This window comes from Petaurus breviceps, unplaced genomic scaffold (assembly GCF_028583685.1).
Source record: "Petaurus breviceps papuanus isolate PSGF00001 unplaced genomic scaffold, PetGlider_PUasm1.0 188, whole genome shotgun sequence".
NCBI classification, from domain to species: domain Eukaryota; kingdom Metazoa; phylum Chordata; class Mammalia; order Diprotodontia; family Petauridae; genus Petaurus; species Petaurus breviceps.
In genome coordinates this window covers 25,055,977-25,071,054 of record NW_027185804.1, presented here as the reverse complement: position 1 = coordinate 25,071,054, position 15,078 = coordinate 25,055,977, and the positions used below count along the sequence as shown (strand labels likewise).

Sequence of the window (15,078 nt, the reverse complement as noted above, 5' to 3'; positions counted from 1 at the left end):
ACCATTCTACAAATAACATGGTTTTAAACTCCTAATGGCTTTCCTCAGAAGGGTCTCTACTTGTTCACTAATGACCCCTTTAAAAAAAATTCCTAAAGATAATTGAAACCCTTGGCCATCAGTTCTGATCCATATTTTTATGGAGCTTGTTTGTCCATTGTTCCTAATACACAGCAGGTAAAATCTCTGACTATGAGGAACTGCAACTATTGTCTGAGTACTGGGATGTTGAAGGACAAGGATCTCCAGAGATATTGATTTAGAGACATCAAAGGGAATCAAATTCGCAAAGTGTTGGTGTAGCGCTATTTGGTTCTGGTTTTCTTTCTATAGCTTGAAATTCCTCAAATTCTGGCTATTGATAAAGGAAGAATTCAAACATGTTAATATTTCCTGTTTTACTTTTTATTTAGATACCCTCTCTCTTTTTTTTGTTCTTTCCTATTCCTTATGTTTACTTAACACGATTTTTGTCTTCTGATAAGGAGATTGCAATGAATTTCAGGGCTTATCTTCATGCAAGCTTGGTGACCTATTACGGGATTGCAATTTAGTTATTATTCATATCATTGAATAAGTGGGTGCCTTCCTGTTAGAAACATTCACTTATAGGCCAGGGAAGGATGGAGAAAGTTTTTATTCTGAGAACAAATCTTAGCAAATGATAGCATAAAATGAGATAGGATAAATTCCCCAGACTTTTGATGCTGTAACTTTTATAGCACAAATCAAAGGCATATGGGCATTGAATTTTGCAAAGTTAAAATGTGGAAATGGCTTAGAGAGCACTTGGAAGGCAGTGGCTGAACATGGTAAATGTAAGGTAGTCTATTCTTTCATTTCCATGCACCTCCCCCCCACCAACCCAAATGTATCTTTTAAAAATAAAACATAAGAAAAAGCATAACAGATTTAACAATAGTTTGACTTTCTGAAAGGAAAAAAAACTGAGTACAAGATTTCAAAAATAGCTAACTGGTTTGCAAAGCATTTTGCATATATATTATCTTATTTGATCTCATAACAACTCTGTGAAGTTCCAGACTACAAATGAGGAAACTGATGCTGAGAGAGGTCAAATGACTTGCTAAGGGTCACCCAGTTAGTAAGTGTCTGAGGTAGGATTTGCAATCAGGTCTTCTGATTCAAAACCAGTACTCTATCCACTGCCAACTAGCTGGCTCTAAATCCATTATTTTCTGGTTTAATTCAACTCAACAAACACTTATTAAAGGTTTATTGTGTGCACTTACTAGAATACAAAGACCACAGTAAGATGTCATTAGTGACCCAAGGACGAAATGAAATAATCCCTGTCTTCAATTTTTTAAAACATACATTAAGAAAAGGTTGAGTTTACGTTCAGAAGGTGACCTAGCTACTTTGGGTAGACAAACAGGAATTAGATCCAAGAACTCTTGACTCTAGCCCAGTCCAGGGCTTTCTCTGTAAAGCAGACTGCATAATCGAGGACATGGGTTTTGAATCCCAGATCTGCTTCCTACTCCCTGTGTGATGAGGGTTGGGTCTCTTCATCTCTCTGGCATGGGAGGTGATAAAATATTTATTTTATCTCTCTAGGATGGGAGGAGATAGGTATTTAATAATCAAGTCTCATAAAAATGTATTCAGGAAATATTTTTAAATTTAATATAAATTATTAACAATTTTCTCCCAGGGTCCAATTTTTTTGAAGGGAGAGGGAACCCTGAAGTCTGAACCTATTCATCCAGGTTTGTTGTTCATTCTTTTAGTCATGTCTCACTCTTCATAACACCTTGGACCATAGCATGCTAAGCCTTTCTATCCTCCACTATCTCCTGAAATCTTTCCAAGGTCATCTTCATTGCTTCCATGGCACTATCTATCCATCTCAGCCTCTGTCATATCATTCTTCTTTCACTCTCAATCTTCCCAAGAATCAGAGGCTTTTCCAATTAGTCCTGTCTTCTTACTATGTGGCCAAAGTATTTAAACTTCAGCTTCAGTATTTTTCCATCCAATGAATAGTCTGAATTAATTTATTTAGGTATTGACTGATTTGATCTCCTTGCTGTCCAATGGAACCTCAAAAGTCTTCTCCAGCACCACGATTCAAAAGCATTCATTCTGCAGTACTCAGCTTTTCTTATAATCCAACTCTCCCAGTCATTCATAGGTACTGGAAAAACCATAGATTGGACTTAAGGATATTTGTTGGCGAAGGTGTGTCTCTGCTATGTAGTATGTCATCCAGATCTGTCATAGCTTTCCTTCCATGGAGCAGGTGTCCTTTGATTTCATAATTACAGTCACGGTCTGCAGTGATTTTGAAAGCCCAATAATATAAAATCTGGCACTGCTTCCATTTCTTCTCCCTCCATTTCCCAGAAACTTATTATGAGACCAGTTGCCATGATCTTAAGGTTTGGGGGGTTTTGTACGTTAAACTTCAAACCAGCTTTTACATGTTCCTCTTTAACCCTTGTCAAAAGATTTCTTAATTTCTCTTCACTTTCTGCCATCAGAGGGGCATAAGATGTATACTTGAGATTGTTGATATTTTCTCTGGCAATCTTAGTTTCAGTTTTTGATTCATCTAGTCTGCCATTTCACATGATGTATTCTGCATATAAATTAAATAAATAATAAATAAACCTTATCAAACTCCTTTCTCAATTTTTTTCCTTTCTTCTTTTTTTTTGGGGGGGGTATTTGATCTGAAATGTATTTATTTAAAATTTATTTATTTAGTTTTAGTTTTCAACATTCATTTCCACAAGATTTTGAGTTACATTTTTTCTTCCCGTCTTTCCCCTACCCCACCTAAAAATAGCAAGCCTACTGAATACCCCTTCTTCCAATCTACTCTCTCTTACATCATGATGGGGGAGGCCCATCACCCCCCTAACTTTCTAGTAGGGCAAGATGGATTTCTATACCCCAGTGCCTGTATACTTTATTGCCCAGTTGAATCTAAGAAACGATTTTTTTTAAACCTTTGTTTCTAAAACTTTGAGTTCCAGATTTTTTTCCATCTTCCCTCCTCACCTGCCCCCACTGGGAAGACAAGAAATTCAATATAGGTTTGTACATGTGTGGTTACTCAAATCATTTCCATGGTAGTTATATTGTGGAAGACTAACTATATTTCCCTCCATCCTATCCCACCCCCTACTTAATTCTATTTTTTCTTTTGACCCTATCCCTTTATAAAATGTTTGCTTCTAACTACCCTCTCCCCCAATCTACCCTCCCTTCTATCATCCCCCCTCTTATACCCTACCCCCCTTATTTTCCTGTAGGGTAAGATACCCAATTGAGTGTGTACATTATTCCCTCCTTAAGCCAAATTCAATGAGAATAAGGTTGTTCCGTTCCCTTTCACCTTCTTGCTCTTCCCCTCCATTGTAATACTTTTCTCTTGCCTCTTTTATATGAGATAATTTACCCTAATCTATCTCTCCCTTTTTCCTTCTCCCAATAAATTCATCTCTCATCTTTTAATTTTATTTTTTAGATATCATCCCTTCAGGGGCAGCTAGGTGGTGCAATGAATAGAATACTGTCCCCGGAGTCATGAGGACCTGAGTTCAAATCCAGGCCTCACTTAACACAACTAGCGGTGTGACTTTGGGCAAGTCACTTAAACCCAATTACCCCTGCAAAAAGCAAAAACAAATAAACAAAAGATATCCCTTCATATTCAACTCATCTTATGCCCTCTGTCTATGTATACATGAACATACATATGCCCACACTCACATATATATATGTATATATATATACACATATATATTCCCTTCAACTATTCTCATACTGAGAAAAGTCTTATGAGTTACAATTATTGTTTTTCCATGTAGGAATGTAAATAGTTCAACTTTAATAAGTTCCTTATGATTTCTTTTTTAGTGTTTATCTTCTCATGCTTCTCTTGCTTCTTGTATTTGAAAGTCAAATTTTCTGTTCAGCTCTGGTTTTTTCATCAAGAATGCTTGAATGTCCTCTCTTTCATTAAATGACTGTATTTTCCCCTGAAACTTTATACTCAGTTTTGCTGGGTAGGTGATTCTTGGTTTTAATTCTAGCTCCTTTGACCTGCAGAATATCATATTCCAAGCCCTTTGATCTCTTAATGTAGAAGCTGCTAGGTCTTGTGTTATCCTGATTGTGTTTCCACAATACTCAAATTGTTTCTTCCTGACTGCTTTAATATTTTCTCCTTGACCTCGGAACTCTGGAATTTGGCTGTAAAATTCCTAGGAGTTTTCTTTTTGGAATATTTTTCAAGAGGTGATCAGTACATTCTTTCAATTTCTGTTTTGACCTCTGGTTCTAGAATATCAGGGCAATTTTGTTTGATAATTTCTTGAAAGATGGTGTCTAGGCTCTTTTTTTGATCACAACTTTCAGGTAGTTCAATAATTTTTACATTATCTCTCCTGGATCTATTTTCCAGGTCAATGGTTTTTCCAATGAGATATTTCACATTGCCTTCTATTTTTTCATTTGTTTGGATCTTGATTTCTTGATTTCTCATAAAGTTATTAGCTTCCATTTGCTCCAATCTAATTTTGAAGGAGTTATTCTCTTCAGTGAGTTTTTGAAATTCCTTTTCCATCTGGCAAATTCAGCTTTTTAAGGCATTATTCTCCTCACTGGCTTTTTGGGCCTCTTTTGCCATTTGAGTTAGTCTATTTTATAAGCTGTTATTTTCTTCAGTGTATTTTTGGGTCTCCTTTAGCAGGCTGTTGACTCACTTTTCCTGATTTTCTTGCATCATTCTCATTTCCTTTCCCAGTTTTTCCTCCACTTCTCTTACTTTATTTTCAAAATCCTTCTTGAGCTCCAAGCTCCTCCATGGCCTTTAACCAATTCATATTTTTCTTGGAGACTTTTGATGCAGGAGTTCTGACTTTGCTGTCTTCCTCCCGCTCCATGCCTTGATAATTTTTGTCCCCCATAAAAGATTCTATAGTCTGTTTGTGCTTCCTCTGCTTGCTCATATTGCCACCAATTCCTTGACTTTTGAGCTGTTTTCCACAGTAGAATTTTGCTTCCAGAATGAAGAGAGCTTTGTCCCAAATCACTGGGGTTTTTCACAGCTGCCAGGGCTATTAGGAGGGCACCCTCTCTACAGCCCTCACAAGCTCTGGCTCACTGGCCACATACCCTAGGACCATCACCCAAGACTGAGATCCAGATCCAAGCAGGTTAAGGCAGAAGTGATTACCCCATTAATGGTCCCCTGCAGGCCAGGAGCTCCTGAGCAGTCACGTGGTGGTGGCTGCTTCTTGCCCTGGGGGCAGGGGCTGAACTATGCTCTTTTGTCCTATCTCCCCCTCCCCCAGTTCCAACAGAGGTCCACACTGACCTTTTACTTTGTCTTTGGCATTTATGGGTTGAGAAGTCTGGAAACTGCCACAGCTGCTGGTGATTCACTGTCCTGAAGTCTGCTCTGGCCACTGCTGGTTGGGGCCTGCCCTGGGGCCAGAACATGGCCGCTCATGCAGGACTGTGCTTGGCTCCCAGAGTTCTGCAATATACCTTTCCTGTTGGCCTGCCAGGCTGCCTTCAGCAGGAGATTTGTTTTTCTCTTTCCCTTTGTGGCTTCTGTAACTCTAAAGTTTGTTTAGAGTCATTTTTTGAATAACAAAAATTACATGTATTGGAAGTGACTGGAGTGGGAGCTCATGCCAAGTTTGTGCTACTACTTTGCCATCTTAGCTCTGCCCCTCTCCTTTCTCAATCTTAAATCAGTTGGTTGTTATGTGTTCAGCTCTAACAGTTGTTTCATGGTCTATGCACAGGTTCCTTAGGAGACAAGAAAGATGATGTGGTCCTCGTATCTCTTTGAGTTCTTATCACATTTTGGTGTGATCTACACAGTCAAAGGCTTTAGTGTAGTCAATGGAACAGAAGTAGATTTTGGTTTTAGGAACAACCTTGCTTTCTCCACAGTCCAGCAAATGATGACAATTTGGTCTCTAATTCCTTTGCCTTTTTGAAAATGAGCCTGAACTTCTGGTAGCTCTTAGTTCACATATTGCTGATGCCTAGCTTGCAGAATCTTAAGGATAATATTGCTGGTGTGTGGAATTAGTGCAATTGTTGGGTAATTTGAAAATTCCTTGACATTGCCCTTCTTTAGTTTTAGGATGTGAACTGGTCCTTTCCAATCCAGGGACCATTGTTGAATTTTCCAAATTTGCTGCCATATTGAGTGCAGCACTTTAACAGCTTTTAGAGATTTAAATATCTCAGCTGGAATTCCATCAACTCCACTAGCCTTATTTCTAGCAATGTTTCTTAAGGACCACCTGACTTCATTTGCAAGGTTGTCTTACTGTAGATCAGTAAGCATCATGATGTGATAATGTTCCATTTTTCAATATGTCTGACTCTTTATGATACCATAATGGAGTTTTCTTGTCAGAGATACTGGAGTGGTTTGCCATTTCCTTCTCCAGATCATTTTATAGGTGTAGAAACTGAGGCAAACAGGGCTAAGTGACTTGCCTAGTCACCGCTGGTAAGTGTCTGAGGCCAAATTTGAACTGGGGGAGACAGGTCTTCCTGACTCTCAGCCTTGGACTCTATCCAAGGCACCACCTAACTGCCCTTCAGTAACCACACTATTGTGGTTATTGATGATAAGATCTTTCTTGTATCTTCTGTATATTCTTCTTTGTATATTCTGCTGTATATCCTTGCCACTTCTTAATCTCTTCTGCTTCTGTGAAGTCCTTACCATTTTTTGCCTTTTATCATGACCGTTTTTGCATGAAATATTCTCTTAATATCTCTATTTTACTTGGCAAGTTCTCTTATCTTTCTAAGAGAACTTTCTTACATCTCCTTATCTCTCTCTGGAATTCTGTATTCAGTTAGATATCTTTCACTTTCTCCTTTTTGTTTTATTTTTCCTTTCCTTAGTTATTTGTAAAGTCTCATCATTTTGCTTTCTTGCTTCCCCACCCCCACCCCATTGGGATATCTTTGTTGTTTCTGCTACCTTCCACACAGTATTTCAAACCTCTGTCCATAGTTCTTCAGGCACTATCTACAAGATCTAACCCCTTAAATCCATTCATCACTTCCACTTCATATTCATAAGAGATGTTATTTATTTAAGTCATCCCTATACAGTCTTATGGTTTTCCCTACTTTCTTCAATTTAAATCTGAATTTTGCAATAAGAAGCTCATGATCTAAGCAACAGTCATTCAGACAGGACCATCTAGTAAAGGAGACCTCCTAGTAAAAAATAAAGCTCCTTTCACTAATGTGAAAATCCAAGTTTCCTTCAAAGCTTTGCTCAAGTTTGACTTTATAGAGGGAAATTATTTATATTCATACCTTCTACCTAGCTGCTGAGATCTTTATGCAGAAAAGTTTTATTTTTGAAAATAATAATAAATAGTACTTTAAGGAGGGGGAGTAATAAAGACAGAGGAAGGAAGGAAGGGAGGGAGGGAGAGAGAGAAGAGGGAGAGGGGAAGAGAGAGAGACAGAGAGAGAGAGAGAGAGAGAGAGACAGAGAGAGATACAGAGAGAGAGAGAGACAGGGACAGAGAGAGAGACAGAGAGAGATACAGAGAGAAAGACAGAGACAGAGAGAGAGAGAAAGAGACAGAAAGACAGAGGAGAAAGGCACCTTCAAGGGGGTAATTCCATTGTACAATGTACTCTTGTTTTTTTTTTAAACACTCTTTAGAAAAATATCATCTAACCCTTCACACAAGAATATTAAAAAATTTAATTGATCAAAGATTTCAAAAAAGATCTGAAGAGCATCAGAATTGGATGGATGGGAGGCTAGTGGATACCATCAGAAAGTTTGAATTCTACCTCAGACACATATTAGCTGTGTGACCTTAAGTTAGGGATTTGTCCTCTCTCAGTCTCAGTTAACTCATCTGTAAAATGGAGACAATAATATTTGAAGCATTTGCCTCACAAGGCTCCCGTGCGGCTCAAATTTGACACTATGTGAAACAATCTACAAAGCTTTGAGTGTTATATAAATGAACGTTATTTTTTTTCCCCTCAAAGCAAGCGACCCCTTCTCGTTGGGAAGTCCACTGCTTTTTGGAATCTCGTTATGAACACATCCCCTAAGCTTGAGGCTCTTTCTTACCGTAAATGATCTCACTAAATCTCACTAAAATACATGAGAATGTGGATGACAGTCTCCCTTGAGCAAGATGCGCTTGCCGAGCTCTCTCTCCTACTTCTGCCCTTCCTGGTACTGATTTCTTTTATCTCCAATAGAGGTCAGCAAAGCTTCAGGATTAGCAGAAGGGATGACCACCCACCTCCAGCTTCTGTCCTCAGCACAGGAAGGTGGGGAAAAGGGGAGCTATGGCGAGTGTGTGTGTGTGTGTGTGTGTGTGTGTGTCTGCTGTGGAAAACCCAAACCACTCTCCCCAAGCTGCTTCCCCCAGGAGTGTGAGGGCAGCTACACAAATAAAATAACAGTTGGTGGGATAGATCCCCCTATCCCGTTTGGGGACCAGTTAAAGAGCTAAACATAGATAGATTCCCTCCCCCCTCCCCCCTCTCTCCTCATTTCACGTCCAATTTCCAAGAGAAATGGTAAATCGAGAGGAGAAAAGACATTAGGGCTTGTAAATATTGTTTGAAGCAAATCGTAGAGATGTGGCTGGAGGGGTACGTCTGTAATAATAGTGACAAAGAAGACATCCCTAAATCTGGGTCTCCAGTTGTCTGGGATGCTGTAAGGGCAATCTAGATGAGCTCTGAGGTCCCTTCTCATTCTGACATTCTTTAGTTGCCAAAGATTATGAAAAGCCAACCGGCAGAAGGAAGGAACCATATTTTCTAGTAAGCCCATCTGTCTCCCCTCTTCTGCCCTCAGGGCTTTGAAGATGGGACTAAAGAGAATCAGAGGGATTACTCCAGAGCGCGCGCGCGAACACACACACACACACACACACAACACGCACACACTCCTGCTGCCGAGATTCAGATCTCTGCTGAAAGCCCGACCCCGACCCTTTTCTAGCTCCCTTATTTTAAAAATTATGATCCCTCTCCCCAGAGGTTCATGAATATGAATCCTGATGAATAATTGAAGAACAGGGAATTTATTCCAGCTGGGAAGAAAACCTTGTCTGTGGCAGTGGCGGCGGCTGAGGCAGTCCCATCCTTTTGCTCAGTGGGCTTCACCAGCTTGTAGGGTTTTCTGTCTGGGCTGGTTTCCAGCTCGCTCTCCCACTCCCTTCTGCCCTTGCTCCTGGTTTCTCTGGTTCCCAGCGCCCACCCATCCAGGCTCACGAATAGCAGCCCATTGGTTTCCACTGAGGTTTCTCACAGCAGTTTAGCCTGACAGCTGTCATTCAACCTGCCCCCCCCCGTCCCTCCCCTCCCCCCTTCAGGATTAACCGGTTCACTCCTTTTGTGAAAGACTAGCTCCTGCTGCTTTCCTAGTTCCATCCTTTTTCTCTTTGCTTCTTTCTTTTCTCCTTCCGCCCTCTATTTCTTTTTCCTCACTCTCTTCTTCCACTCCTCTTCTCAAGCTTTGGTGAGCTATGTCCCCAGGGTGGGTTGGAAAGGAACAAGGGCGAGGGGGGTTTTGGTAGTCCAAGAACGTTGAAGGGGAGAAGGCTCACTGACTTTCCCTTTGCCTTCTCTGGCTTCCCTATAACCAAGACAACACCTCTGTCTTACGGGGCAGTGAGCAGGTGGGGGTGGGGTGGAGAAAGCCCCAGCTAAGAAAACCTGCCGAGATGAGACTCTAAAAAGGAAAAGTGAGGTCCCCAAACAGGAGAATGAGAGGGATGATTTTTTTTAAAGGAAAACAAAATTACAAAGAACGGTAGCCGAGAAATGTTCGACCAAATACCCCGTCGGAGCTATTGGACTGGGGGTGGGGGGACATGCTCTCTTCTTCTAGGTCTTCCTCCCGACGTCTCTGGCAGGAGCCCCAAAAGGATGGGGGAGGGTCGCGAAAGGGCTGGAGCTGGGAACAATAGAGAGCCCATTCGTTCACCTGGGAATTGGCCGGGGGTCACAGCTAAGGAGTCCTGGAGTGGATCTTTATTTCTTTCTTTATTAGAAGAGGCTGGGGGTAGGGGGCGGGGGTGTAGAAAAGAGGAGGGGGCGTAGCTGGACTTGCGGGGTGGGATTTAAAGGAATAACGACAGGCAGCGCTGCCGGTGATGTCAGCCCTTGACTAAAATAGAGAGGGATAGACTGCAAATCCACAGCTCCGAGGGCTAAAACCTTCCAATCCAGCCTCAGCCAACACCATGTCAGTGTGAAGTCAGCCCCCCTCCCCCACTTCCCCCAGCACACACAACAGACACCCACACACCCGCTTGCCACCCCACCCCCTTGCCACCACCACCACCAGCATCACCACCGCCGCCACCATCAGCAGCAGCAGCATCACCACCACCACGAGCAGCAGCAGCAGCAGCCCTCCCTCCAGGGGAGAGAAAGCCCAGGTGGCAGAGACTCAGCTCGCTCGGCTCATTCTCTGGTCACTCGGCACTCTCTGCTTTGAAGGCGCTGTAACCTTAGACAGAATTCCAAGATCTCCAGGGCCCCTCTGTTGCTGGTGCTAAAGCGGGAGGCAGGGCTGGTCCGGAGCGCCCAGGAGAGTCCAGAATCCAGGTTCGCGAGCGTGGCGGCGATATTACACCCACAAGGAACCTTATGACACTCCTTAGGCACTAAGGGGCTTATCCACAAGGAGGGAGGCGGGGAATAGAAAGAAAGGGGGGGAGGGAAGAAGAATCCTTTCTAAGCACACACATACAGAGTACCCCTTGGATTTTTCCGAAGAGGAAGGGGGAATTCCCAAGACCATGGCTTCTACAGAAGGGTGAGGGGGGATTTTCTCTTTACTCTAGGGGTCTGGGGAGGTGGGGGCAGAAGGGGAGGAGAGGGAGGTGGTGCGAAGGTGGACTTTCGGGAGGGAGTACTGTATGACTCTCAGATTTCTTTTCCGTGGGTTTCTTCGCTGGGCCTTGGGCACCTCAGAAAGTGAGTGCGGGTCTCAAAGAAGCTTGAGTTGATTTGTGGGTCAGTCTATGGGGAAGGGAAACAAGATTTTAGAAAAGATTAATTTTCTTTAGGAGCGTTTTTCTACTTACTCTGAGGCTACCAAATGCTGGAGAAGTACACACCCCAGGGAAAAATAGTTGGGGGGGGGGGGAGTGGTGGAGGAAGAAAGTCCCTGAAAGTTACTTTGGGAATAAAAGAAAGTCTCCTGGCGGTTGGAATGGCAGTTGGGGAGGCGCGCCCTGAGCAGGGAGAAGGCAGCAGGTGCAAGATAAGAATGAATGATCTAAATCTGAGGATGAGGATGGAGAGCTGGGGAAAAGGATGAGGAGGAAATCGAAGGAGAGCAATGTTCACTGATTGCCCAGCGGTGTAACACGTGGGGCAGGCGAGCTGGGAACGCGGGACAGATCTTTGCCCCATGGGAATCTGTGTGGGTGAAGAGGGCTGGTGGAAAGGAGGGAGAAAGATCCTGGGGAGCTGGAGATGGTCTCTCACTCCGATCATTAGGTATGTAGCATTAGGTTACGGCTAAGTAATTTGACTGGGCTCGAGCCATAGCAAAATCGTCTCCAGGAGGCTGCCATCGGGAGTTAGGTTTTTTGTTCTTGAGGGCCTTTTTAGGAGAAGGAAGATTTGGCTATTGAGCCAAGGTGATGCTGAGCTCCCCATCCCAGCTCTCCCTGCCAAGGGCATTTTGTTCCAGTAAGTTCTCTATTTTTTTTTAAGTGCTAAAGACTCAGTTTGAACTCTCCCAAGCCCAGAAGAGAAGTCCAGAAGCCCAGCACCTGGTGTCCTTGACCAGAGCATCTCAGGAACACCTTTTCTGGGCACCTCTCCCTTGTGGCAGCTCATCTGGAGGGAGAGCAGGGAAAGATAAAGGGTTTAGGACCCTATTTTATGGCTGGGGTCTTCCCCATCCCCCCCCTCCCCACACACACACACACTTGGCAATGTCATTAACTGCTATTAACATATAAATCAACCTTCCATCACTGCTTGAAGAAATAGCAGTTTTGACACTCATTAACCTTCGAAGTCCTAGAGTTTTCCAATGTTCTCTTACAAGTTCCTTTGTGGGGCCTTCCAGGCAGATCTGAAGGAGAAATCTTTATGTCAATCATATTGGTAAACAAACAAACAAATAGACAAAACCAGCATGGAATCTCCTTTGGGTATCCAACTGTTAAAAGTACATTTCTCAAATTTTTTGTCCTGATGTTTTTAATCAACAAACATTTATTATAAAGAGTTTCTGTGCCAGGCACTGGGCTAAATACTAGGAATACCCATAAAAGTAAAAAGCACAGGTCTTTAGTCAGAACTCCAAGTTTATCCCTTTTGGGAATTCCCGATGAGGAAACTTTCATTGCCAAGGCTGATCTTTCGCCATTCTGTAACTGAATGCCTGAAACACTGAGAAGTTAAACTACCTTCCCAAGATCACACAGCTAGAAAGTGTCAGAGGTTAGGTTTTTCTAACTCTGAAGGCAACTTTCTAATGATGATGCCAAGCTTTCTGCCTCTCATGTACTGGTACTTCTCAGAAAAAGGTTTTCGATCTGAGATCTGTAGAGATTTCTCTTCCTTTCTTGCAATAGGGTCAGCCCTTCTGACCTTTGGGGAGATAATTTATTGGTGAAGCTGGCCCTCCTTCCCCTAAACAACAAGGAAGACATACACCTGTACAATGAGGGTGATATTTTCTAGGACAATGTCCTATTAGCAAAAACCAGGAGGTTATTGGCATCTTCCCAGCCTCTTATGATTTTATGAGATGTTATAGACAGATTAATGAACCTTCCCCCACAAGGGATAGAAATAGCACATTCCAGTTCCTGCAAATAAGCCTCCCCTCCCCCAGTCATTTACTTAGTACTACCTCAGTTGCCTTTCCTAGGCCCACTAATATAAAAAGGCTTTCCTGTTGACAAATACAAACATAGGAGATCTTGGCTTTAAGATATTTCCAAATTTGAATCTTAGTTAATACGCTTTAAGAAGCTGGAAAATCTGTGAAGCTTGATGAATGATTGATGTTTCAAATAATGAGACCAACTCTCACTCTGCACTCTGAAGATCAGGCACAGAGGGAGAAAGTTCCTAAACCCATGCTCATGCTCATTGGCATTTGCATAGATCTGTAAGGTTGCAGATCACCTTACACTTGTAATCTCACTTGACCCTCACTAAGAATCCTCAGAGGTAAATGCTTTTATTATGCCCATTTTCCAGATGAAGAAACCAAGGTTCAGAGAGTTGAAAAGATTTGCCCAGGGTCACTGAGCTAAGAAGCCTCTGAAGCAGGATTCAAGGTTTTTCTGAGCCCAAATGGATGGCTCTATCTCCTATTGTTTTTTATTCAGTCACCTCAAACTCTTCACGATCTGATTTGGGGTTTTCTTGGCAAAGATACTGGAGTGGTTTGCCATTTCTTTCTCCAGTGCATAGCATGTCTATAATCCCTTTTGCTCTAAAGTGCTGTATACTTGCCTGAGATATAAGAGATGATGCTATAAAATTATGGGATGCAATTTTTTTCCACAAGTGATGTACTGGGGAAGAGGAGCAGGGTGTCTAGATCCCAGACCTAAGTCTTAGTTGGCATAGGAATTCCCAGTATGCAAACTAATGCAAATAACTTAGTCATTCATAACTGTTTGAGAGAAATGTCTGTGTGTATGTCTGTATATGTGATTGAGAGATAAAGTGACTTGTCTAGGGTCACACAACCAGTATGTGTCAGAGGTAAGACTTGAATCTACTTTCTGGTTCTGATTCCTTGATTCATTATTCAATAAATCAATAAACACTTATTAAATATGCCTACAATGTGCCAGACACTGTGGCAAGTACTGGTGATACAAAAAAAGGCAAAATAAAGTCCATGCTCTAGAGGACCCCGCAAGGAAACAACATGCAAGTGACTATGCAAACAAGCTTATGCAGGAAAAATTGGAAATAACCGTAAACCACTTTTGCTTCTGCCTTGACTATAAAATGCTGATCTGTCCCCTTTGCAGAGGATGATTTTAGGAGATGAAAAGGGGTCAATAAATGTATAATAAGATGATAAACCTCCAAAGAGGGGCCAGATATGGTTATTGAGGACTGGGAAGTTGTGTGTTACAGTTGAAAACATTAGTGGTGAAGTCAGAAGATTCTGGCTTTGAGAATTGCTATGGATGGATGGATGGATGGATGGATGGATGGATGGATGGATGGATGGATGGATGGATGGGTAGTTGGTTGGTCCTAGACAAGTTACTACATCTCTCTGTGCCTTTTTTAAAATAAGCATCCGCAACATAGCAGAGTGGATATGAATAAAGTGCTGAACTTGGTGACAGGAAGCCCTGGGGTTTGAATGATGCCTCTGACTAGTGCTGTGACCATGGGCACAGATTCACCTGTTATATATACCTTCCAGGGTTGCTGTGAGGCTCAAATACAACTATATGTATGGACTTTGTGACCAAAGAGCTGACCTTGAATTAAGGAAGTATTGTCTTCAAGTTTTGCCATTGATGCAGATTAACTGTGTTACTTGGGGCAAGCATTTAATTTTATATTGCCCTGGGTAATTCTGTAAGACTGTGAGCTGCAGAGTTAATATGGGGATTTTCCTCATCAAAATTTCCCTATTCTAATAAAATCACATCTCATCCAAAATTTCCAAATAATATGTAAGAGGGAAAAGAATGTTATTATCTATAAAATGGATATTATAAACCTTGTCCTCCTACATCTTGGGGCCTTTGTGAGGAAAGTGCTTTCTAAATGTTAGAGCATTATATAAGTGTCACAATCAAATATGTACTATGTGTTGAATACAGAGTACTGAGGATACAAAGAAAGGTCAATGCCTGTCTCCCCAAACCCCAAACCAAAAGCACAGTCTGTATTCCCAAGGAGCTCCCAAGTCTACTGTGATCAGAATATTAGTGGAATTGGCACTGATATTATTCACACAAACTTCAATAGAGAATGACTCTTGGAATGAATGAAGGTCCTAGATATGTGAATAAGGTACTCCTCTCCTTTCCTTTCCTTTCCTTTCCTTTCCTT

The 15,078-nt window shown here is 41.9% G+C and overlaps 1 protein-coding gene across 1 annotated transcript in view; it reads left to right on the top strand.

Annotated features, from left to right (window-relative positions):
• Positions 1–10,630: 10,630 nt before the first annotated feature.
• The window catches only part of SLC1A2 (solute carrier family 1 member 2), a 173,882-nt gene continuing 169,434 nt past the window's right edge, over positions 10,631–15,078 (top strand). The window contains exon 1 of the mRNA XM_069091092.1: positions 10,631–10,831. Within this exon, the coding sequence (XP_068947193.1) occupies positions 10,815–10,831 (17 nt within the window). The 5' untranslated portion in view covers positions 10,631–10,814. The remainder of the gene's footprint in view (positions 10,832–15,078) is intronic.